This window comes from Apostichopus japonicus, chromosome 14 (genome assembly GCF_037975245.1).
Source record: "Apostichopus japonicus isolate 1M-3 chromosome 14, ASM3797524v1, whole genome shotgun sequence".
Lineage (NCBI taxonomy): Eukaryota > Metazoa > Echinodermata > Holothuroidea > Aspidochirotida > Stichopodidae > Apostichopus > Apostichopus japonicus.
Window position 1 is genome coordinate 21678985 of NC_092574.1, and position 24897 is coordinate 21703881.

A 24897-nucleotide genomic window follows, 5' to 3' on the forward strand; every position below is an offset into this window, starting at 1 on the left:
ACAAATATTTTTTTTTTCTTTAAAAAAAAAAACAGGAGAATGGACTCGTGCTTTCCGTATACACTTCCCGTTCACGTAGAACTGTAGAAGGACAGCAATGTTCTATGCAACAATTGTAACAAATCCTCTTGCCCTTACCCTTTCCAGTTCAAGCAAAGGTACAAAACTCACACTAAATCGTTCAAAAATTACAACGTTAAACAAGTTTAAATGTTTGTCTAATAGTTGCATGACCCCTCACACATTAGTTTGTCGTGGAAGTTTCTACCATCGTGCAGTAGTATACTATTATTACCGTAGCACACAGAGCAATTTTCGTCCAACTTATTTCTTTATCGGACTAGCAATCGTCAACATGGAACCAAAGCTGCATGAAATAAGCGAGAAAATGGCAAAACAGGTGAAAACTATGTTAAAGTTAAGCATAGGAGTGATTGTTGACGTTTGCGAAATAATTTCACGGCTAGTAACACTAGTACTAGAACTTAGTATTAGTAAGAATAAAGTAGTATTTAGTAACAGTGACATATGTTTACTGTTGTTGATTACGCTCATCCCTAACTTTACAACGGAAACGCTTCTTATTGGTGGTCACTTTGTCAAAGAGTTACTATATGGATTAATTTTTGAGAATCTAATAATAACATAGAAAAGAAACATACTGACAGCATTATGTGAAACGACAGTAGGCCTAGGCTAGTCAGGAAATATCTCTCTCGCAGATATCAGGAATGCTAGAGCCTAGACTAAGACCTATCTTTATGCTATGCTACAAGCCGGGCATAAGGCAGGATGCACATTTAGCCAAGCTTTTGCCTGGGATTGAACCATTTAATTTACTTTGGTTTCTTCAAATTGGTCCTAAAATACAGTGCATGTGTGAAGAACCATGTGGTTAAGGGAGTCTGGTGGTGACATCTGTGAAGCGTATTCTAGTTATTGTTATTGTGAAGCGTATTCTAGTTATTGTTGTTATGACGTCACCCATGGCTCGCGCATTGGTGGTTTGCGCTGTGGTGTGGCGGGATATAAATCACGCGCTATTAGAAGCGTATGTTTTGTTTTAAATGATTCGGGGTTGGAAGACAGCCAAACTGGTTCAAATTGGTTGAGTGCCCATTTGCATATGCTCATCTGCATATCAGGTTGGCACTCAACCAATCAAGAGTTTGGGAAGGGGTGAGTTAAAAGTTTACACCAATCGGGTTCAAGGGCAGAGCGTGTGCTCTGTGCAACGCGTCTTAATTTGTTATTTTAGAATCAGGGGTTTAAGTGTTTCATAAAGACATATCGAGGAGTTGAAGTTTATCTCCCGAAGTCTACAGACGTAGAACAGTAGGCTCCGTAATTTATATTTACGTCTGTAGACTTCGGGCTCTTTACATTTTAATTATCTAAAGTTACAGTTTTATTCAGAATCAGTAAAAGAAGACATATATTATCCAGTACCTGCTTTTCCTGATTATTTCACGTTTCACGCTCGGTTCGACATTATCAGTGTAAGGCCCGGCTTACCGTTCCCGAACTACCTGAAATAAGCCTTACACATCCATGACAGGGGAGAGAAACCTACAGTACAGCACGAAAAGACATAATTCAAGTTTTATCATTCAAGTATCTGTTTGTATTTGTTCCCTGTGCTTCGTAAAAATGCCTGATAAAATCACTAATTAACTTTAAACATTTGCATATTTCCTTTTTTAAGCCTTATAAGCCTTAAGACTGTGAGCCACTTTGTGATTGGTCTTTGTGTCAAACTTCTTCTGGGTTTTGTACCCTCAGTGTCAAGTAATGTTACAGTAGGGGCCAAAAATGCAAATAAACTACTGTAGTGCATTTCCCTATGCATGTGAATGACTGAAATGTTAAAATGTCAAAAGTGTCTTCACATAGGCCTAAGGGCTTCTACCTTAGAAAATCCTCTGTTTATTTAGAGTTGACAACAGTGTCTACCATTACAAAGGAACATTACATTTGGAAGTATTATAAACATTCTCTCAGACGATATGTGCATGCTACAAATTTTACAGTTAGTTGTAATATGAGTAAACATATATACTGGTCTGTCATAGAGATACAAAGCAGTCAAGGTTTGAAATGATGTTCTTAGGCTAAGTTGTTTTAACCTTTTGATTTTGTTTGATTTCTTTACAGTATAGGCCTTTCTTTTGTACAAGAGTGTTTAACATTTATTCATGTATCTCTTCCCTGTATACAGGAGGAAGAAATAAGTTTCCTGAAGAAGGAAATTGCTAAAATACAAGATGGGCATGGAGATGAGAGAAGTGAAGGAACATCAGCAGAGCTGGAAAAGCTAAAGCAGCAGAACCAGAAATTACTTTACCGCATCAAACATCTTAAGAGGGTCAGTAATGCTATGTGTTTTGTACTGTTACATTGATAAATTAGCACCAAAAGCTATTGGTTGAGTGGAGTTGGTCATTTATAACACATGCTTTATTTGCCATATGACATAGCCTTCATTTGACATACGACATATGACACATGATTCATGCTTTATTTGTTGCATAAATTGCAACAAATAAAGGACTCTAATTATTCATTACCAACAGTTTTGTCAAGGACTCATTTCAACGCTGACCATTAACAGTTGGTCTGTTGGTGATCGTATGAGTAAATTTCTAACCCAGATAATTCAAATTTCCCTTGGGGTTGAGACGTTCCATCAATTTTACAGTCAAATAAGTCAGTTGGATATATGCGTTATTCGTTAGTCAAGTCGGGCAAATTACTTTGTTGTTCACATAAGGTTGTTTAAAGAAGTTCTATGGCTGAAAAATTGTGGCTGGGGTTTAGGACAGTTTCTTACAAAACCATTTTAAGAAGTGACCTCAATGAATTGTTTCAGTGACTGGACAGTGCGGTCGTGCCAGATTGAGCTCTGCATGGAAGCCGTCTTACATTGAGGTGCAAAAAAAAAACCAAAGTATTATTTAAAAATCTCAATCTTGCTGAAATAATACAGAGCCAGTTCTTTGGGTATCAATAAAATAATACTGTTTTTATTTGCAGTTTCACATTTCTCATGAAGTAAAAGATGTCAGACAAAACTGTGATTGCTTACCATTCCAGGCATTGTGTTTCAAAAGATATTTGAAACATTAATCAACAGGGATAAAGGTTATTTATGTCCTCAATTTCTCTTTCTTTACTACATAGAGTATCGATGAAGAGGGGGTCAAAAATAAATCGTACGCTGTCAACGTCAACCAAAGGTTGCAAGAAGTTTTCAGCCAAGCGATCAGACAAGCTTTCCCTGATTTACCTGGCGTCGTAGCATCGGTGCAACCTAGTCAAGGGGACAAATTTGGAGACTACCAGTGCAACAGCTCCATGTCTCTTGTGAAGGTGATATTGATTTTATCAAAAGATGTAATGATTCTTTTCACAGCAAGAAAGAAATGAAAAAGAAAGCTACAGAAGGCTGGTCTATAAAGCTTGTGTTCACCTACTGTGATAGTATGGGTAGGGTTTAAATTGAGCTACCATTTTTAACACCTAGAATTCACATAATTACTTTTAAACTAATGTATTGGTTATTGTTTGCATACATATCGTATGCTTGCCGTATAGATATTGTACGGACATATACATTGTGAACTTCAATTTGTTTGAAATGTTTTGATGGTTTTCGCTTCGACAATCAAGCCATAATTTTAAGTCCATTAGAAATTTTGTCTGTGATTTCCCAGGCAGCTTTTCCGTTTATGATTTTGCTTAACTACTCATTAATTTTTTGGTATTTAATATTTCACTCTTGCAGCTTCTGAAGGGAAAGGGTTTCAACTCTCCTAGAGATGTAGCACAGGCCATTTTGTCAAATATTCCTCAGAACGATATCATCGAGAAGGTAACAGACATGTTGAAATTTTATTAGTCTAAATTTACAAAGTTCCAAAAATCCTTAACTTTTGTGTCCTCATGTTGTCTTTTGTCTCTGTATTTACGTAACAATTGTTGTTATTGAGCATAATTTCCATATTTTCATGCCCAAGTAAATTATTAGCTGATATCTTGTATTGTGTAAAGTTGTTCAAACTTAAGAAGTATTCTTAAGGAGTTTTGGAAAGTATCCATACACTTAACAGTACATGTCCCAGGAAGTAGTTTATTGGGTGATTAAAGGTGCTGCTTAAAATGACTCATGCTTGAAGGCTACACGCAAGCTTTATTTAAGATTGTGAATTTGTTTCGATCAGCAGTTACATTAGCTAACTATCGAAAATCTGTTCGGAATCAGTCGAAAAAGGTCACTTCACTATGAAATGCAATAAATTTGATTAAAACCGCTTTACAGGTTGAAATAGCTGGTCCTGGATTCATCAACATACACTTGAAGAAGTCCTTTGTACGACCACTCATCTCTCGTCTGGTCAAAGAGGGCGTGGTCCCCCCTCCCGTGGGCAGAAAGAAGAAAGTATGTATTGACATGTCCTCCCCAAACATTGCCAAGCAGATGCATGTAGGTCATCTAAGGTCAACCATTATAGGAGAGAGTATTTCAAGATTGCTGGCTTTTGTAGGTGAGAAAGAATATTTTATTCTTATTCTGACAAAAAAATTCATCATTGATTAGAAAACTAGTGGAAAAAAACAAATGTGGGCACATCTTTTTGATTTGTTCTCATTAGATTTTTATCTTGTGATCAGAGATGACATTTTTTTTCTTGATTTTTAGTTATGCATTTGTTCTGTATTTCAAGGTCATGATATGCTGAAGATTAATCACCTTGGAGATTGGGGAACTCAGTTTGGTATGCTAATAGCACATTTGGAAGATAGATTTCCAAACTACACGACGGAAGTTCCTCCACTTCAAGATTTGCAGATGTTTTACAAGGTTTGTTTTCCTTATATATGTGTATATGTGTGTTATTCTTTATTTATATATATATTTATATATATATTTTTATATATATATTTTTATATATATATATATATATATATATATATATATATATAAATATAAATAAAGAATAACACACCAGAAAAATTCCACTTCAAGACCGATTTTGTCCTTTTGGGACTCATCAGGCAAAGGTAGAAATCTTATCCTGGATCTTGTGTCACGAACCGAAGTCCGTACCGCTCGACCCCAGTGATTCTACTGGTGTGTGAAAGTGTATCAATTGGCTTTGTATAACTGTCATTGAAGGTGGTTATTCTGTGTAAATTGTCAGATTCAAAGCACCAGGGGTGCACTCTGTACAATCATAACACTTGGGTACTACGACCTCAATGACAGTAATACAATTATCAAATGATCTGTTTAATATACAAATTATCATTGGATAAAGAGAGGGAGGAAACATGGTATCATCGTCTGTGGGGAATCAAGTTCTTTTACCAGTGATTTTCTCACAAATGAATATGAATTGAATCTGTTTGTTAAAGGAAAATGCTTGCCCTTAGATTATTTGCTTGAAATCATAGATGATTTTCCATTTCTTCTACCCAAATCATGTGAATTATGTTTGCCTTGATGTTTTCTTTTCCTCGCAGGAGTCCAAGAAAAGATTTGACGAAGACGAAGCCTTTAAGAAACGAGCTTACTCCCTCGTAGTGAGACTCCAAGCCAAGGATCCTGTCATCATCCAAGCTTGGAAATTAATCTGTGACATTTCAAAGAGTGGTAGGTCATTTGGCTGACTTGTAATAATAATAATAATATGATTATTATTAATATCTATATATATTTATATAGGGCATTACATGAAAAAATATCTCAAAGCACTCAAGTACATATTTAAGATACATACAGAGTAATAAAAGGAATAAAGTAGTCAAAGCAAAATCAGAAAATATATAAATATAGAAAGCAATATATTAATGAAACTAATATATACAAGATAAATCATTAAAGTACATGATGAAAGATAAGTTTTTAGTCTGGACTTTAAACAACGAAAAGTGAGTAAAAGACGAATTGCTGGTGTTCCATCGATGTTGTACACAAATACGAAACACCCTAGCACCATAAAACTTAGATTTACTCAATGGTTGGTGAAGGGCCGGGGCTCTCGAGCGAAGAATGAGTCCACTTTAATGCCATGCCAACAGTTCACTCAGGTACATAGGTCAGAGAGTACAAATCTGTGATTACCGGCAAGTACCAGACTTACTGCAAGGTTTATTGTCTGCTGTTATCTGCACCTCACAAACATTCTACAGAAAATCAATGGGAACCATATTTTCATTGATGGTGCTGCTTTCAAAATTTTAGTCCCAGAGAAATAGAAGTGAAATTCATCTATGCTGTCCACTTTTAAACTAACAGAATATGTTTCACAAGGTAATGAGAAGTTGTAGAAAGAGTATAAATAGAGTCTTATTTTATTGTGCTGCCGTTCTCCAGTTTATGATACAGCGGCATTGCAGATGGTCTTAGTATTTCTAACGGTGAATAGCTTGAAACCGAGATAAATATAGTTCAGTCGACATCAGCTCAAGTTTTGATTCTGTGCTATAAAGACAAATCAAAAGTAGAAATTCTCTCCAAGGTGGTCCTTTAATTAGTTGCTCAGTAACAACCGTAGATATCGACGACATCTTACAAGATAAGTCTTCCGTTCATACTCTTAGTTGGTTGCGACGAATCGTCATTTACAGAGGTTAAGAAGTCGTCCGGTTCATTTCACTCATCGACAAAGTCTAAATTTATTATAGCAGTAAATTGCATCATGTTTTGTCAAACTGGGCGAAAAATTGACAGGTTTTCATTTTATTTGATCCATTTTTAGCTCATACCAGCATGCTGGTGTGAGCTATTGTTACAGTGCGGCGTCTATCACTCTATCATTCTATCACTCTATCACTCTATCACTCTATCCGTCAACAATTGGTAAAACCGCTCCCACTCGCACAGTGTTTGATGGAATTTCATGAAACTTGGACACAAGGACCATTAGGTATAGGTCCATCAGAGATGATCCAAAATTTGGGGTCAAAGGTCACCTGTGGGCCGTAATGGGCCATTTTGTGGAAATACGCAAAATGCTTCTTCTCCTACAGATTCCATGGTACAATGTTGAGGGTTTGTCACGATAGTACTATGGTAGTTTTACCTTCAGGGTGTTCATGAATTTGAGATCAAAGATCAACTAGGGGTCTTTTGTGGCCCGGGCCGTGGCCCTATATTTTCAAATTGCTCCTGTTCGTACAGTGTATGGCCAATTATAATGAAACTTGGTCACAATGTTCCTCGGGATGAGAGTTACGAGGGGTGTTCGGAAAATTGAGGTCAAAGGTCATTTAGGGGGTCATCGGGGGTCATTCTTTGTAATATTTTCAAATATCTCAATCTTCTCAAGATTTTGATGGATCATATTCAAAGTTGAACTGATGATTGTTGGATTGTGTATGAATAAGGTGATACCTAAAAAATTTTGGTCAAAAGTTAATTAATTACAATTAATCCCCATTGTTTAAAAAAATCTGAGCCTTCACTTTTTGCCAAAGCTCCTTTAATTTGTCTCCCAGTGTCTGCAGTGTTTGTTTACATTTGTGGTTAAGCTCTGCAGAGGCTGTTAGTGGAATTAAAGCAGGACTGGGAGTTGTTATTAACTGTTGAACTGTAAGCATGAGAGCCCTATAGCCAATCAGCACTTGCCGATTCTTAGAAGTCTTTGAGCCTGAGGTATGTAGGCAGCTTGTGAAGTTATGCCTTGTAGGGAGTGCTTGTTATGTCTGCTAAGGTAGAGGGGAGAAAGTTTAATAGGGTAAGTCAGTGGTATTGTTTGAGAGAGTGGGTAAAATAGGATTTAAAGGGGAAAATAGGAATTATAGCCAGTGGTGTGGCCAGGATTCTGCTAATGGAGGGGGAGGGGGTGTCCCTCACGGGCCCAAAATTGGTTTTGTGGGCCCTACATTTTTAAGCTCGAAAAGGTATGAGCTTCTGCACCATTGGTGCTCTAGTTAATGATTCCCTTGTTGTTTAATGCTGATGCAAAACTGAAACAAATGGTATGTCCTCATCTGCTTCTCATTGATAACAGAGTTTAATAAGATCTACAAGAGACTGGATATTTCAAACTTGATCCCGAGAGGCGAGTCGTTCTACCAGGAGAGGATGGAGGCCGTTGTCAGGGAACTGGAGGATAAAGGTAACACAGAGACACAGAGAAATAGATACTTTTTAAAGGACAGTGAAGATGACTGTTGAAAGGGGAACATATTTGAATCACACTGGTGAAACTTGCAATCCTTTCTAATGCACATTAGTAACCATGACATTGCATCAGTTCCTCCAATGTGTTCAAACCGTGGTGCAAACCGTGGTGCAAACCGTGGTGCAAACCGTGGTGCAAACCGTGGTGCAAACCCTGACAATTTGATTTCTCTAAGGTCTGCAAAACTCCTCGTAGGAAATTGGAGGCATATTTCACCAGGATGCACAGAATATGAATCATCTTGTATCAGTCAAAAAATAAATTTGAGATTGGACTAAATTTTTAAAATAATAGGTCATCATCTTTGTCACAAAAATGCTAGAAAGTCAAATAATGGGCAGTCACGGTCAAGACTTTTCAAGGAGCATGCTACTTCTATAAAAATGACAAAGTTTCTAAGATCACCCCTAATAACTGGCACAAAATTTCCAAAACAACTCATGGTTGTGGTCGCCATGAAAACATGAAAAGAAGAGGGAAAAAAATGATTCTGTATTGATTTGAATTCTTTCTTCCGAAATTCAGGATTACTGGAGTTAGACGAAGGAAGGAAGATCATGTTCATCCCGGGACAAAAAGTACCCCTGACTGTGGTGAAGTCGGATGGTGGGTTCACTTACGATACCTCCGACCTAGCCACCATAAAGCAGAGGCTGCTGGAGGAGAAAAGCGATTGGTTGATCTACGTGGTCGACAGCGGGCAGGTCAGTAGATCGTTCAGAAACTAAATAATTATTTATCGTAAAAAGCTGTACTGTCTGACTAGAAAACTGTTTTGTACCCTTTTCCCAACTCGTCATAGTGATCTTCAGACATGATCAGACATCATTTAGTCTTAATTAAAATAAGAATTGAACATTCTTGCAGGCCTTGAAGACCGAAATGGCCAGAAAATCAGCTGCGATTTTTGTTTCATAATTTGTATTCATGTTTAGAGTTAAGTGCCAAATATGAGTGAGGTGACTTCGTATGCATAATGATTTTTTAACACAAATCCTGTATCCTGTCACATCTGCACATGTTTTGAATTTAATTGTCCTCCCTGTAGTAGCCAATATGCAGTAAAGTCATACAAGATGGAGAAAAAAAACAGGCTACAGCTGTAGCTACTATTTTGAGTATGGTGATATTTGGACCAGATCTTTATCAAACTTATATTTCAAACTTGCAAAATTTGGGTCCAAAGTTAACAAGATGTACTAGATTTCCTGTATTCCCTGCTCATTTATTACTTATTTGGCATTTTACATACCCTCCCATTTGATGTTAACCATTTCACAACCCACTCACACCCCCCCCCCCCCCCCATATCACTCCTTGATAACCTTCAACTGATAAATTGGTATCACAGAAAATGCTTGTTGGGCAGACTTCAGACAAGACAATTTGTTATTCTTATATACAGAGCTCTCATTTTGACCTGATAATTCCTGCTGCTCTGGCGATGGGGTGGTACGAGCCTTCGGTCACCAAAATACAATTTGTCGGATTTGGAGTTGTTCTTGGAGAGGACAAGTGAGTCCACTGAATAGTTCTTCTCTTACTTCTAGAAGATTCATGTTGTCAAAGATATAATTTGTTGTCTGTTAGGTTTTGGTGGATAACTTTGTATTCAATACCGAAATGAGACATTTTCTTCTTCTGGAAGTATTTTGGGTTTTTTTTCTTTCTCACGTGGTAGCTTGACATGGACAGATGCAAAAGTGACCTCATTTTGATCTTCAGTGTTATAGTTTCTGAGATGAAAATATTAATTTTTGTGTGTGTGTGTACAAATATTAAATATTGGATTAATATTAGATTGGTAAGGTTATCTCTGCACAATGTGGTTATAAGCCCTAGAAAGTCATATGTTGTCGTCACGGAAGTTATAACAAAGGGAAGAATGCAATGTCGTTTGAAGGTCGTTATAAATTAGTTTATCTTGATATTTGTGGGGACAGCTGTTGATACTGAATAATCCTGTGTTGGTGTGTTGTAAAATACCCTAACATAAACAGGAGAATACAAAGTTGTTGTTCACATTTCTATATAATGTGCAGGATGTACGTCTTTTCATGATAACAAGGAAGCTGGTGCGGTATTTTCATTTTGAAAACAACCATTTTCTCTCTTGTGATGGGAAATGCTCAAACGAAGACAATGTTTTGAATCCTAAATATAAAAATGTTTGTATTTATGAATAGAGTGATCTGCAGAGTCTTAAAAACTTTGTCAAAACTTTTGTCTGGTATGAATCAACAGTAGCTTTTCCCAAGGATAAGAGTTAACAGTTATCAGAATATGTCAACCTTAACTTGAGTGGAATCACTTTTTCCATTCCTCTGTCACGCCTTGCACTTTTCCACCGTAGAAAGAAGTTCAAGACTCGATCGGGCGATACCGTGAAGCTCAGCGATCTCTTGGACGAAGGTCTGCGGAGGTCTCTAGAGACGCTCAAGGCAAAGGGTAGAGATAAGGTACGTATCAAGTTTTGCCAAGACTTAATTTATTCAATTAAAATTCCAACTTATTTCTCATAAGGCATTTAGAAAATATGTATTAACAATAAGCCATATAGACAAGAGTTAATTGTGGCATATGATGGGTCTACCGAAAGCAATAATGTTTAACATGGCAAGAGTCCAAAATTGTAACTGAGAATCATACCATATATACCAGAGCAGAAGAAATTTATTTGTTTGAATGTCTAGACCTCGTGTTCCTGAGAAGACGGGTTTGATTTCAGTTCTCTGCAGTAACTACATTGGTCCTTCCAGTGTTCTTCTGCTAAGGATTTTGTTTAAGGTTCTTTTCTACAAGTTCCACAGGATTTGAAACCAGGTGTATCAATGTTATGCATAAGGACAGATTACTCCTGTACAAAAGGATTTTCATATGTTAAATTTGGTTGCCAAATCGTGTCGCTTCCGTTATTAAACTTATATACATTGCCATATAACTATCCACCAGACATTCACTCAAGGAAATGTTTGACGGTGCTCATGTATGTATTTTAGATCCTCCTGCGAGCAGGAACTCGCGAAGAAGCCTCATTGGCTTATCAAAGTCGCAAGCTGACCGAAGTCAATCTCTTACATTCATATTTAACGTCCATGATTATGAATTGTCAATTGTCAACAACTCTGTAACTGGACGACATACATTAATCTTGGAATGACTCGAACCGGGGACCTTATGATTGGAAGGCACCGGCGTTAACCACTGAGCTAACACTCCAAAGCTAACACTCATGCAACACACTTTCGAGTGTTTCTGTAAACCGTGCACCAGAGGGGCATAGTTAGCCGATAGTTAGTCCTACTAGTTTAACAAACGAAACAAAGCTACCATCCCCATGTATCACATGACTCTCGTTTAAGTGTTACATTCTAACACACAGTAAATCAACAGAGTGACGTATCTCTCCGAAGGTAGATTAGCTTTGTTACTTATCATCCGCTGTTAGGCTATCGCAAAAAGCTGACAATAATGTTGTGTGGATGGTGGTGTTACTATGGGAACCAACCTAGCTACTTTAAGCGTTAAATATTTTTCTGCCTAGGTCCTTTCTCCAGAAGAACTCGAAGCTGCACAGAATTCGGTGGCCTATGGATGTATAAAGTACGCCGACCTCTCTCACAACAGGAACAACGACTATGTGTTTTCCTTTGACAAGGTAGGCAGAAGAAAATGCAAGATACTAATGCTACAATATGTCACGTAGGCTTACATTTTACGACATGCTCTAAAGCATTTTTAATGAAAACCTTAGTGAGGAGAGGTTTGTCTACTAAATGTTGCCATAGGATGCTAGAAAGTCATTCAATAAGACAGGATCATGGAAGATGATGGGGGGGGGGAGGGGTGACAAAACCACTTGTCAATGGAGAAACTTGCAATAATGGTTAATTTTATGTATACCATGAATGGCTATTAAAGAATGTATTCAGCCATTCAGGGAACTTGTGTTCCATTTGGTGGGGTGATTGTGGGGGGGGAGGTAAATGGGGAGCATGATGCATGCAGGGGACCGGTCAAGGCTAAGAGGGGTATGTAGTAGGTACTACAATAATCTCCTTTGGCTTTCCTGGTGATGGTAGTAGCATCACTTAATAGTGCTTTACATTTAATCAATTCCAACTGATGAAGCCTTGACAACAGAAATTACATTACATTATATGACTGTCAAAAGGAACTTGCTTAAGAAATTGGAAATGCAACTTGCCAAGTTTTGTTTTATGGACATAAGTCTCTGTGAAAAGATGCGTGTAACCAAAGCAACTTCCTTCTTATTGTTATTTGTGTTTGGAGTGATGAATTTAATTTTAGTAAAGTATCCTACTATTTCAGATTTTACTTCCTTTGGTTTTATTTTTACTTATGTTTATTTTATTTTATTTGTTTTGTTCAGATGTTGGATGACAAAGGAAACACCGCTGTTTATTTACTGTATGCCTACACAAGAATAAGGTGAGAGAGACAAAGATCTTTTTGCTGTTAAGATGATGCTATTTGTCAAGAATTGTTGACAACATGACATGTTATTTAGCTTCGTGAAATTTGAGGTTCACTTAGTAATGGCAAAGTACACTTGGGATATCTGAAAGATTTTTAGGGCACTTGGTAATAGGAAATCTTGATCAAATCCAGGTGGGCTATTAATTCCTTTTATTTTCGGGGGGGGGGGGGGGGGTTAAATCAACTCACAACACACATGTCTTCAGTAAGTTGCTAGTCACTGGTTGTCAAATCACATAGTCTAAAAATTAGTCTTTTGTCCTGCAAGTCAAAATTGCTCAATTCAAGTTGCGAGTCATTTGCTGCCAAGTCAGTCTCCATTCAAGTTGTAAGACACGTTGCAAGTTGTAAGACACATGTCTCTGTTCATGTTGTAAGACACATGTCGTCAAGTCACACAGTCTCAGTAACAAGTCGTAAGACACATGTCATCAAATAACAGTCTTAATTCAAGGTTGAGAGTCATATGTTGTCAAGTTAGACTCAATTCATGTTGTCAGTCATTTGTGGTCAAATCCGTCTGATTTCAGGTTGTTAGAGACATAATAATAATAATAATAATAATAATTATAATAATAATAATAACAGCATCAGTTATTTTTATGGTGCTTAAGCGACTTCAAATGTGGGAGAAATCCGCAAGGGCTTATTGATTACAACTTTGTAAGTAAGACTTGCCATAAAGTCACAGTCAGTTCCAAGTTGCAAGTCTGTTGTCTTCAAGTCACATAGTCTCAAATCAAGTTACAAGTCTGTCATTTATCATTGAATCATTTGTGTCTTGACTCCTGAGTTGTCAGTTACTCCTATTCAATGCCGGCATTTACATTTCAAAATAAACTCAAAGAATTGAGAATTATGATTATTATAATGCAGTTCGCTATCTAAGTAGCAGAGCTTTATGCCATCGGGTTCCCTTTTGTCAGTTTCCATTTGTCTGGAGACTTTTCTTTGTCCTCTGTTCAAAGCCTTTATTTCTTCAAGATCTAAATCTGTTCACCATAGCTATTTCACCTCCCGAAGCAAACAAAAGAACGCCTTACCATTAAGAGAATTCTCTCAGCAGCTTTACTAGACCAGGTTTCATTTCTAATTCCCACAAAGGTCGATAGCAAGAACGGCTAAAGTCAGTTCGGAGAAGATACGAAACGCGGCCAAGGAAACACCTGTTCCTCTAGATCACGCCAAGGAGTGGAAACTCTCAAAGGTTTTAGTTCGTTTTCCTGAAGTTATACTTCGGACCATGGACGACCTGTGTATGCACACGCTCTGCGACTATCTCTACGAAGTGGCTAACACATTCACGGAGTTCTACGAAGTCTGCTATTGTGTGGAGAAAGACAAACAAACAGGTACTTTCATTGTTTGAGAAATTAATCAACGATTTGATGAACGATAAATGATGATTTAAAGCCGGCTAACGGAGGCTGGTTAACTCTTTTGATCTTCCACAGAGGAAAACCTGTAATAATGTTCGACATATTTTGAGTTTGTAGCCTAAACTTTGTACCTTGCTAGTACTTATTACTACAGCTAATTCAACTTTTTAATTTTTTAACATTGTTTCCGTGTTCTCGAGTACAACTTTTTAACAAGCTTCATGAATAATCAAAAACAAGGAATTGTTTCTTCCTCCATTTCATTGTTCACCTCTGCAATGTTCAAATATATTGTAATCCAATACTAGTGAAGGAATTAGTGTGCATAATCTGAAGATTCAAAAGTAAAATTTGAATTCAGTTCATTGGTCAGACTGAATGGGATTTCTGGAACTAGGAACCAGTGAGCCACTGGGTCTGAGATTCCAAAGGTGCCATCCGGATAATATGCCAAAGGTGCCATCCGGATAATATGCCAAAGGCGCCATCAAGACATGATGCGGAAGGCGCTGGCTTTGTTGGTAACAAATGGTGCTAATATTATCCAAGTGTGCAATTTCCAAAAAGCCCATCCATCATGACCAATTGATTGAACTCAAAGGAGAATTCAAAGGTGCCAAATGCACCACCGGCTGGATCGTTAAGCCGCTAAAATTTATGCCCCAGTTAGCTCATGGACATCTTGTATAGAAAGAGGTTCCATTCTTTGTACATATCTGTGATTTCTTGCCTGCTAACATTCTAAAATATTCTCTCTCTCTCTCCCTCTCTCTCTTTGCCTGTTTAGGTGAAGTGGTCAGCGTTGACATGGGTCGTCTGATGCTGTGCGAAGCCACTGCCAATGTTATGGCAGAATGTTTTGACATTCTTGGACTTCAACCTGTCCAAAAGATGTAACATCCTAGACACATATACCACTGAAGAGAAATCTTGAAATTATGCTCTTTATAAACTTTGTTGCAACCTGAAAATGTATCAGCTCATATAACAGATGATTACATTAAAAATTCCTTTTCAATTTGTTCCTTTTGTCTGGCATCAAATTCATAGGTTGGATAAATACTTTTGTTGTGTCTACTTATAAGGCAGTTATCTTATAGCAGCCAAAATGCTGTCACATTTGCCACTTTCTGGCAATAGTTAAGTGACAAGCAAACCCAAGTGTTACTAGACACAGGTTTTACAAGGGGATTTAAACTTCCTCTGTAAACTTAATTTGCATTGCCAGCAAATATCTTTGAAAAACCAAAAAGTGGGCATCTGTGATTCTTCTTAACTTTTGTCAAACTCTTGAAGTTGTTGAACTGCTCATTTATAAAGGGTGTTACTGCACATAGACTCAGTTTTTGTCTTCACAAACCTGCCTCAGCTTATTGGAATCATGAAAGGAGACACATGCCCAACCATCATATTTAGCTTATATAAGAGAGATTTATGTGAAGAAGAATTCCCATTAACAGCTAAGAAAAATCTTGCTGCAACTTGGGAGATATCCTATCTTTAAATGTTTTGACTGGGAATTGTCATATTATAAATCTGTGCTATCATAATGCCACTAGGATCCAAACCATTCTTAATACTTTCTCTTTTTCGTTTTTTTTTTTTTTTTCCCTTTCATATTTTCAAGGTGACATGTTAACAGATTTGACACTGAAGTGAATTCTGTCATTATTATTAGTTCATGTTAAGAGCTCCAATAGTTGTGATTCAACTGTTTCATCTTTATCACAGAAAATAAACTTGGTATCGAATTACGATAAAAATATAAAATAATGAATCATGTTGGCTTAATGGTGTCATGTTAGACTTTGTCAAGTCTTTTCAGGCGGTGTGTGAATAGAACATCAAATCTGTGCTTTCTCCCAGAATTGACATTGAAATTAGTTCTTTCATGATGAGCTCTTGTTAAGAGCTTGAAAAAAAAGTATAAAATAATGAAATCATGTTGGTTCAATGATGTCTTATTGAGACTTGGTCACAGACAGCCGGTCTGTGGTATCTCCCAAATGGAATCAGATTTGATTTGACTGATTGGGGCTAGTGTCATGACAGAGTTATCTCGGCCTTTTGGCTAAGATCATGTGTAGTATCTGTTCCATTTCGAGGGAATGGTGATGCACACCTGACGATGATCACACAGTCACAGTCCCGATGCAAGGGGACTGGGGTTGAGAGCGATCAGTCGTGTGGTAGTTTTGGTTTTCGTGCCCAGGTTCTTTCCTGGGCGACTTTTCCTTAAAAGAAAAGTATCTCTATCACATGATAGATAATGATAGTTTGATTTGTGTCTCTACTTTAAAGGATTGGAGAAACCTCCATAAAAATGATTGGAGACCAATCTGCTGAAGGTTTGCCTCTGATGAAGTATTTTTTGTTGGACATCAAAGTGGTGGAAAGCAGAAGTGGGGGAGGGGGAAGAACTGATGTGCCCTGTTACAACCTCCCCCAACCCCTTAAAGCAAACTGACAATTTGTGTCAGGGTACATTCCCCTCATTTATTGTGTGATGTTAAAAATACCACTGGGAAATTAGTCAGTAAGCAGGTATACTTTTATCAAAAGAAAGAATAAAGAATAGAAAACTACAAAGACAGTTTCATGTACTTTTTAGACTTGCCCAAGTCTTGAATACTTGGTAACCCTGATATTTGTTTAACCAGTTTTATCGAGCAGTTTCCTTTATAAATGTTCGTCAGATGCCCCCTCTTGCAAAAGTTAATGAGTCATCTTTGATAATCTCCCAACCCAATGCACCCTCCATCCCTTTAGTTTTCAGTTTTATTTCAAATAGTCTGAAAAAAGTATGTCAAGTTTGTGCATTTATTTATTTGATTTATTTCACCTTTATTTTGAGAGGGTAACTCGGTTACCAGAGGCTAATCTTCCCGAAACTCTCTTGCATATAATTGCTATAAAACAGATAGGTGTAAATGCAATAATAATTATGGGCATGACTAATAAAAGCAATAGTATGTATTCACAACCAATGCCTATCTAAGTATGAAAACACATTTTAAGTTATGAAGTGTTTATCCTCTTATCATATAAGCACATGACACACACAAAAAAAATCGAAAAGCATCAAGTTTATTTTTATCCATATAACCATTTATTTTTTGCTTTGGTCACTGCTACCAGAAATATTTTACAACCTTTTTATACACAGAAGAATCCAAAGGTTCTCCCAAAGTACCAAGAAAATAATCTTTGTAAAAGTTAAAAAAAAGAAGGTAAAACATCATAGAAAAAGAATACATTATCTTTGCAACCACTTGTGTTTTAAGAATACATTATTTTTAACTTTTAATCTCAAGGTAAACATAGAGAGAGATATGACATTAAAGAGAAACACTTGCAGAGAAATTTTCTGCTTTATTCAATTTGAAATTAGTAAGCTGATAAGCCAAGTATAGTCTGACAACAGTATTAGTGCCTGACATTGTTGCCATGGTAATCATGTAACATCTCGAGCTATATGCATAGTACAGTATAAATAAATGTTATGAGGTACTTGTTCTGCTTTGTGGTGGAAGACAGCTTTTGAAGACCAGAATACAATAGCCAGTTTTTGCAATTTTTTTTTATCATATTCTTTAAGGAAAAAAGAAATGCCAATTTATAGCCTTTACCGATGGATAATTCCTATCAGAAGAAACTAGATTTATAGTCGGTTACATGAATGCGAAAATCATGTTACTTGCATAATAGTCTGGTTCTGTATGACTAGGATTGGGCTTTCATGTTTACAATTTTTCTGTTAATGTGCAATAATTTATTCGACCAAGTTGCCAAAATTGCGTTTCAGACTGAAGCTCCTAGTTTGAGAATGAAAGGAAAGACAATACACATTGTGGCACATAAAACTTGATTGTCGTAAGTAAATATTACAGTTTAGTTAGAAAATATTAAGATGTTCAAAAAAGTGTTAAGAAATCACCACGCTTGCATGAAATGAATACTAAATGTAGATGAAACCAAAAGATTATTTAAAAAAAGTCTTACCCTGTATCTTGTGCAAGGCACATGACAGATAAAGGACATACATGTAAAAATGAATACATTTGTGGTCATTCATTTGGCTACTTACATTTATAGCAAAATGCTTTCTTATTTAAACAAAAAAAACAAAAAAAACTTGAAGCAAAAGTGGTGCCGTTTTCTTAATTTACAAAAATATTACTTTGAATACAAGTTGGTCGGAAAGAAGATATCAATTTCATCTTTATGGAATATTCATGTCTAGTTCATAAAACATTTCCTAAACTACATGATCGCTACAAAAACAATCCATATTGGATATTTGCAAACAGAATATGATCAAAACAATTAGACTTTTTTTCAACAAAGTTTTTTCCAGTAGCAAATGGTGGTTGTGGCACAAAAAAAAAATCATTTACATGTTGATGTATCACTATGTTGCCACTAAAGATAGTCCATTCTTCGACTAACCTTGGGCAGTTTTGAGGTTGATGAAATGTACCAAATGTACCTGGCAACAAGCAGACATTTTATCTGGCAACAGCAGAATAGATGACATGTCAATTAAAATGTCTTCCCCCTCCCCCGCCCCTCCCCCGCCCCTCCCCGCCCCTCCCCCGCCCCTCCCCCTCCCCTCCACTACAAAGCATCTACCACTCAGAAAGTCAAATACTTTTACAAACTTTTTGCATATATATTTTAATCTAAATTCAGGCATACTTAAATAAGCAACCAAAATTTATTACATCTCAAAAAGAAAATCAACAGACAGGAGAGTACATATTGTGGAAAAAAATCTGTCATGATAATATTCCACTGTGCAAAGAGAAAAGTAAAACTGTGGAAGATGCCTTTTAAGTGTGACTAGCAATAGTACAAGGTTTCCTTATAAATTTACAGATGACATCTGCTTTGAACCAAGCAAATCTGGGACTTAATTCATATTTTTCTCATTTTCTTGTGGCCACTAAACACAGTTTTAAATAAGCAATTGCAAAGATAAAAGTTGAGATGTCCAAAACTTCTTTTCAAATAAGTTAAACAAAATTAAACGATACAACATCATACAACATCATATAAAAACTAAATCAAAGAGACCGCAGCCGTTTGAACCGAACGGCTGCTTGAAAATCTCTTCCCCAGTTACCATAGAAACTAATTGCTGTCTTTTGTACAGATATCATATGATGGAACTTTTAAAATATAGTCTTTATCTAATTTACACAAATTCTTCGCCGTTAATATTTGCATCTAGACGAACCTTCGGGCTCTTCTTACCCCCGCTCAGATCATTCAGCATGGCTATATCCCTGCAAACCGGAGACAAATTCTGGAAGCTCGGTCCCCAGTTTAGCAGTTGATCGAGGGGGAAGTGAACTGCGGGTTCTGGGCCTCTGCCGCCCCCATTCTCATCCTCGGAGGAAAATGGCGTTCTCTGTGAGCCCCCGTCGGAGTCTAATCTGCCGTTTGAAACGGCCGTCAAGTTATCTATACTAGCGAGTTTACTCATGATGTAGGTCCCGGTATCGATATCTGGTTCCATCTCCGAACACGTGAAAGACGCTGCACTCTCGTCCGACGACGATGTTTCTGGAGGCTCTAACAGAGCCGCCGGTCTGCTTAGATTGTTAACGTTTGCCTCGTCGCTGACCGAGGATAGATTGTCTATAGTGCTGGTGTGGCTATGGGTGCCGGACATGAGGTCCGGTCTGGCCGAGTTCAACTTTGCCACTTCGTCGGCCGTCAGGCCCAACTGTTGCCCTTTCTTACTTTTACTCGAGACGGGCGTCTTGGACCTGCTCTTCCTGGAGTGTTGAGAAGGAACAGACACGGCGCTCATTGGGCTTTTAGTTCTACCCGTCCGCCCGCTGCGTACACTGCTTATGTCCGAGCGATGCGCGACGCTGCGAAGTTCGCTGTGCTCGGATCCCACTGGAGTTGGTATATTCCTTCCTTCGCTGTGGGTGTAGGGACTAGCGGCCCGCCGCACGTCCACACCGCCGTCCGGCGTTTGCATCAGCATTACACTGGGAGAGTAGCGATAATGGCTCGTTGGAACGGGGGTGCTGTTTCCAAACACTGAAGGGCTAACTCTACCAATGAAGGGGTTGGGGCTCTGCCTGGTCATGCTAATAGGGCTTTCACGAGACGGGGAGGCCTGTATTCGAGCCAACATTGGATTTGGGCTTCGGCGGTGTTTCTTCCTCCGCCCATCCCTGTCATGGTAATGTCTGTAATGATAGGCTACATCGATATCCGAGGGCGCTATACTACTGGCATTCTCGATATCGTAATGCTCGGGGCAGTTGTCGCTGTGCGTGTTGTCGTCGATCTTTTCCACCTCGGGGGAGCTGTTTGACGGTACCGCGCTGCTCTGCACGTTTTGATCGATGATGTCGGGTTGTCTCTGCATCGATGACAGGTGATCGTCCTCGGGCAGCTTGTCGGCATTGTACCCGATCATGGTCGCATCGTCGAAGGTATCGTTGTTGATGAACGTGGGGTTATCCAGAGACCCATTTCCCGTGTACATGTTCGGTTTTGGAGACTTTGGCGGCATGTTGTAACGACGTCTCAAGAAGACCCCCATCAGAATAACCACCAAGAGAACAATGATGACGATCACTGCTATGACTCCTATCAGTACCATATCAGGCGAGCCGTTGCCCGAGGCTACCTGGCTTGTACCCATGGTACACAGGGTACCTGTGTAACCTTCCCCGCAAGCACAGATGAACGAACCCTCTGTCTCGAAACAAGAACCGCCATTTTCACACGGAGACGAGAGGCAGGGCCGATTGTAGCAGGTAAAGCCGGCACCGACAGAAGTGCAAATTTGGCCACTGCCACAAGGCATGGAAGCACAGGGGTCCACAGATTGGCAACCGTTACCGACATTCTCTGAGGGTACCACTTCAAACCTCTCGTTGGCACCACTGAATGGCATTGCCTCACCATCGAATTCAAACCCTTGGATACAACCAGAGAAACCTGCAAAAGGTGAACGAAGAAAAGAAAACAGTCTCAATATCAGTTCATAGCAAACAAGTTCACATTGTTTACAGAAAAAGATCTTGTGTTTGCCAAAATTCTAGTTCAAAAAAGAATCACGGCCAAGTAACATATCAAGCGATAAGTCACAACATTTGACCGCTCCAAAGTTTAACATTATCAAATCTAAACAAAAATGATATTATTCCCAACTTGTCTGTTTCCTTCAGTACATCGATCAATCGATCAACCATAGGCAATAGCTCTCACCCTTCAATTCCTGTTCATCAATCACGACGTCGGTGGCCGTACCGCCGAGAATCAACGTGTCCAGTTCCAGGCCGGTGAAATCGTGCGGCAGTCCGTTGAAGTTCCTCGTCTTTTCGGTGTCGTCCATGTGCAGTGTCACCGACCTGTCCTCACGTTCGAGAGTTACGTTATGCCAGAGCCAATCGTCTGCTTCGATACCGTACAGGAAGACCGTTCCCTGGGAGTAGTCCCCTATACCGTACGAGTAACGGAGCATTGAGTCTTCCACCTGCATCAGAAGCAAGAAATAGAAATTTAGATTATATCCTCTCGTGATGAAGTCCTTACCTAATGATTCCGTATATTCCTTAGCAGCAACTTGCAATGAATCTAAAAGACAAGAGTTTGGTGATCATCTTATCACACTGCAGTTCATCTCTCTGAAAGCACAAAGTACGAAAAGTCTAAAGTTTCGTTCTACCTCCTCACGATAGAAGAAGCTTAACCCTAATATTCTTTTTAAGTCAAACTTTCTTTACATTCATGCAGGAGGCATCTACAAAAAACAATACTACATTAATGTTCTATTTTCAGGGAATTTTGAGACTGCGGGAGTGAAATTTTATTTATTTGCATACACTAATTGATAATGGACCATGCTATTTGTTTTTTTTTTAATTTAAGCTTCAAGGGAAGTTAAAATATGCCATACCTCAAGAAGAGTAAACTTTTGACCAGATTTGATAAAGATCAAGACGCCTTCAGCATTTCCGGTTCTGAACGAGAGTTTTAACTGTTGGATCTCTGTCGCCCTCTTTCTCCTTCCGCCCTCTTTTGCTTGATTCAAGAGTTCCTTTCGACGGTAGTTGTCCCTCTGTCGATATTCCACGAAGCTATCTCCACCGAAGGATGACGATCCTTAAAAGGAAGAGGGAAAAACATTGTTTTCCATTTAAAATAAAGTAAGAAGGTCAAAAATTATCTCCCAAAAAGGTTACCTCTGAAGTTACCTATGTTACCAAAAATTGTTACCGTCACTTTATGTAATCTTACCTCCCTGTGCTTTTAACACTGTCAACAAGCTACCATGAATCATTTTGAAAAAAAAAAAGGTTGGTAACAAGATTCGTGGTTAATACTTAATATTAGGATTCTCAATTTGGGTATTACATGTATTATATATGAAAGGACAAACAAATTTTGTTGATTCGAGTATTATTGTCTGCAATTCAGAGACTTATACACTATTAGATTTAATTTTAAATTAAATTAAGCATTTCACTTCAGTATTTTTTTTTGGGGGGGAGGGGGGTAGGTAAAAGTATTTATTCTGTACAAATGGCAGTATAAACACAATATATTGTTTAATTACCTCTCTGGCAAGTACCGCTCTCGCATTGACACCGTGACTCCCACCAATCATCCACACAAGTACTCTCCAAACCGCACTGCGATTCGGTGCAGGTGTCCTCATCTCGGTCGCAGCCTTCGGCCACGCCCTGAGATTGTACCGCTGATGTGATGCTCCGGTCGTCACCGTTAATGCTGATCTGTCTCATGCACCCGACAAAGTCCACCGTGGAGGCCTGCCAGTGGCGCGACGTCAGCTGTTCCACAGTGTCGACGCCGCCGACGAACACAGGGTTGTCGTTAAAGGAGAACTCTCTGGAGACGCAAAGGAAATATCATCAGTTAGGTGTGTGAACATATCACATCTTAGGAAAGAAGAAAACTGCTAAAAAACCGCATTAAACAATCTAAAAAACAAAACAACAAAACAAAAGATGACTTACTTGATTGACAAGAAATTAGTCAAAACTTTAATTAAAGTAATTCCCAAACTTCCTGTATCTGACATATGGTCATTTAAAATTTAATATTTTTTTAAATCTTAAATTTTCTATTTTTGATTTCTCTCATTTTAAATTCACAATTTAGTGAGTATGCACTGAGAGCCAAATAAATTATTTCAAAGCTTTATGAACTACATTAAAAAAAACGTTATGTTGTGTGAAAAAACTTCTGTCAACAATTTGAAAAATAACAGAGACAAACGCTACCAAATGTTAGACCACAAAACAGTAGGGTTCATATGCCAAAGTTCATCATCTTTGAAAGCTGCCACATCAATCTTGTCACTATTGTTCAAAATTGATGAAATGAGCTGATAACTAGATTTTACAAATAATGAAGCCAATGATAACCTTTCTGAAGTTCCCTGGTAACTATCCCAGCAGTGTCAAAACATCAAACCATCTCGCCCCCCCTCCACCCAGGCCCCCCTCAATTATCCAACATACAGCTTGCAAGATGTTCATTATAAAGGAAACTTGGAATAGATGTCAATTTACATAGTTTAGATTTATTTTTGGAAAAGAATTACTTTGGGATAATTTCATTTTTTTATTTCATATTATAAATATTTATTTATATTGCAAAATACTGTATGCTCTAGAGTATGAGAGGCAATTCTTTTCAAAATTTGCTTCGAGAAAATGTCAGTCTGAGTTGTGAGGAAATGCTGTGTATTTCACAGCCACTTTTGCTGGGTTTTTTTGTTGTCTAGTGGCGTATATGTAAATTAGCCAGTAAAGTTCTCACTCTAGATAAACCACATTTCAGACACAAGAAGAGAATAGTCGTTTTGGTTCTTTCTACAGCTTTTCTAGTTTTATTGTTGTTATTCCTTAAGTAACACCTAGGGATGCATAGCACATTGATGTACTACCATATAAACATGTTACCATGGAAACAATAGCCTCCTTTGACCTAGGTTGATCACAGGCAATACACATGTGATCAATCAACCATAATTTCTAATGACAACAGTTAGGAAAGGTTTCTACCATTGTTTCACTTTCTGTGTCAAACAATTTCACAAACCTATCCTATCCGTGGTCCAGGGCAACGACCCTGACTAAATTTTTACTGTGCAGTGTCAGGACCGACCGTGAATCGGTGAAAATTGCGCTCTCAATGAAAACTTTACATGTGGAATTCATCGAGTACATTTGTTTCTTGTACATGGGGATGATTTGTGAAGTTGAATTTTTTAGCCAATTTTCTGAAAAGCTTTGAAGTTTTCAAGTCCAAAACATTTTTGAAATAATGTCAATTTCAAGACTGGATGGAGTTGATGTGAACCTTATCACTAGGTTACAGTTTAACAAGGAGAGAGAGAGAGACAAGCTTTAAAAAGGCTTTATGGAACCCTAATGTATGGCACCTGGGCTATATAAGTTTAAGCACTGTGCTAAAAGAAAAGGAAATTGTTACAGGACACACTTTATATTTGAGTTCAGTGTCATTAATGTACATGAGAATGTGAAAGACCTGAAGGGAAGATATCTTTGACTTATTTCCACTTCCAAATAACAACTCCCCCTCCATCACCCCCTCCCCCCCAACACACCCCCCAACACACCCTACCAGCACATGTGCATTACCAGCATTCTGTGCCATACAACGTTGGTCTCATTTTGTTCTGCCTCCCCCCTCCCCCTCCACCTCCCCACCACTTCCAGTTTCCTGGCAACATCACTGACAACCAGCAAAAAAAATGTAGCAGTTATGTAGCAGAAGGATAAGTAAACTTATGGAAGTCACATTAG

The 24897-nt window shown here is 38.2% G+C and overlaps 2 protein-coding genes and 1 pseudogene across 2 annotated transcripts in view; 2 read left to right on the forward strand and 1 right to left on the reverse strand.

The window, feature by feature from the left end:
• The first annotated feature begins 52 nt into the window (after nucleotides 1-52).
• Nucleotides 53-18323, forward strand: LOC139979862 (arginine--tRNA ligase, cytoplasmic-like). The gene is made up of 15 exons (XM_071991028.1): nucleotides 53-400; nucleotides 2219-2365; nucleotides 3181-3369; nucleotides 3785-3871; nucleotides 4319-4544; nucleotides 4725-4861; nucleotides 5524-5653; nucleotides 8016-8123; nucleotides 8715-8893; nucleotides 9595-9704; nucleotides 10543-10648; nucleotides 11734-11847; nucleotides 12583-12641; nucleotides 13794-14041; nucleotides 14856-18323. Exons 1-15 carry the CDS (start codon nucleotides 98-100, stop codon nucleotides 14963-14965), a joined length of 2253 nt encoding a protein of 750 aa, XP_071847129.1. The 5' UTR covers nucleotides 53-97; the 3' UTR covers nucleotides 14966-18323.
• On the forward strand, nucleotides 16119-16322 carry LOC139980407 (U2 spliceosomal RNA; annotated as a pseudogene).
• Nucleotides 18324-18990: 667 nt separating the features above from the next.
• LOC139980095 (protocadherin Fat 4-like) overlaps nucleotides 18991-24897 on the reverse strand; it is an 85041-nt gene continuing 79134 nt past the window's right edge. The window contains exons 9-12 of the mRNA XM_071991472.1: nucleotides 22659-22951; nucleotides 21999-22204; nucleotides 21308-21575; nucleotides 18991-21037 (exon numbers count right to left, since the gene is read on the reverse strand). Of these exons, the coding sequence (XP_071847573.1) occupies nucleotides 19266-21037; nucleotides 21308-21575; nucleotides 21999-22204; nucleotides 22659-22951 (2539 nt within the window). The 3' untranslated portion in view covers nucleotides 18991-19265. The remainder of the gene's footprint in view (nucleotides 21038-21307; nucleotides 21576-21998; nucleotides 22205-22658; nucleotides 22952-24897) is intronic.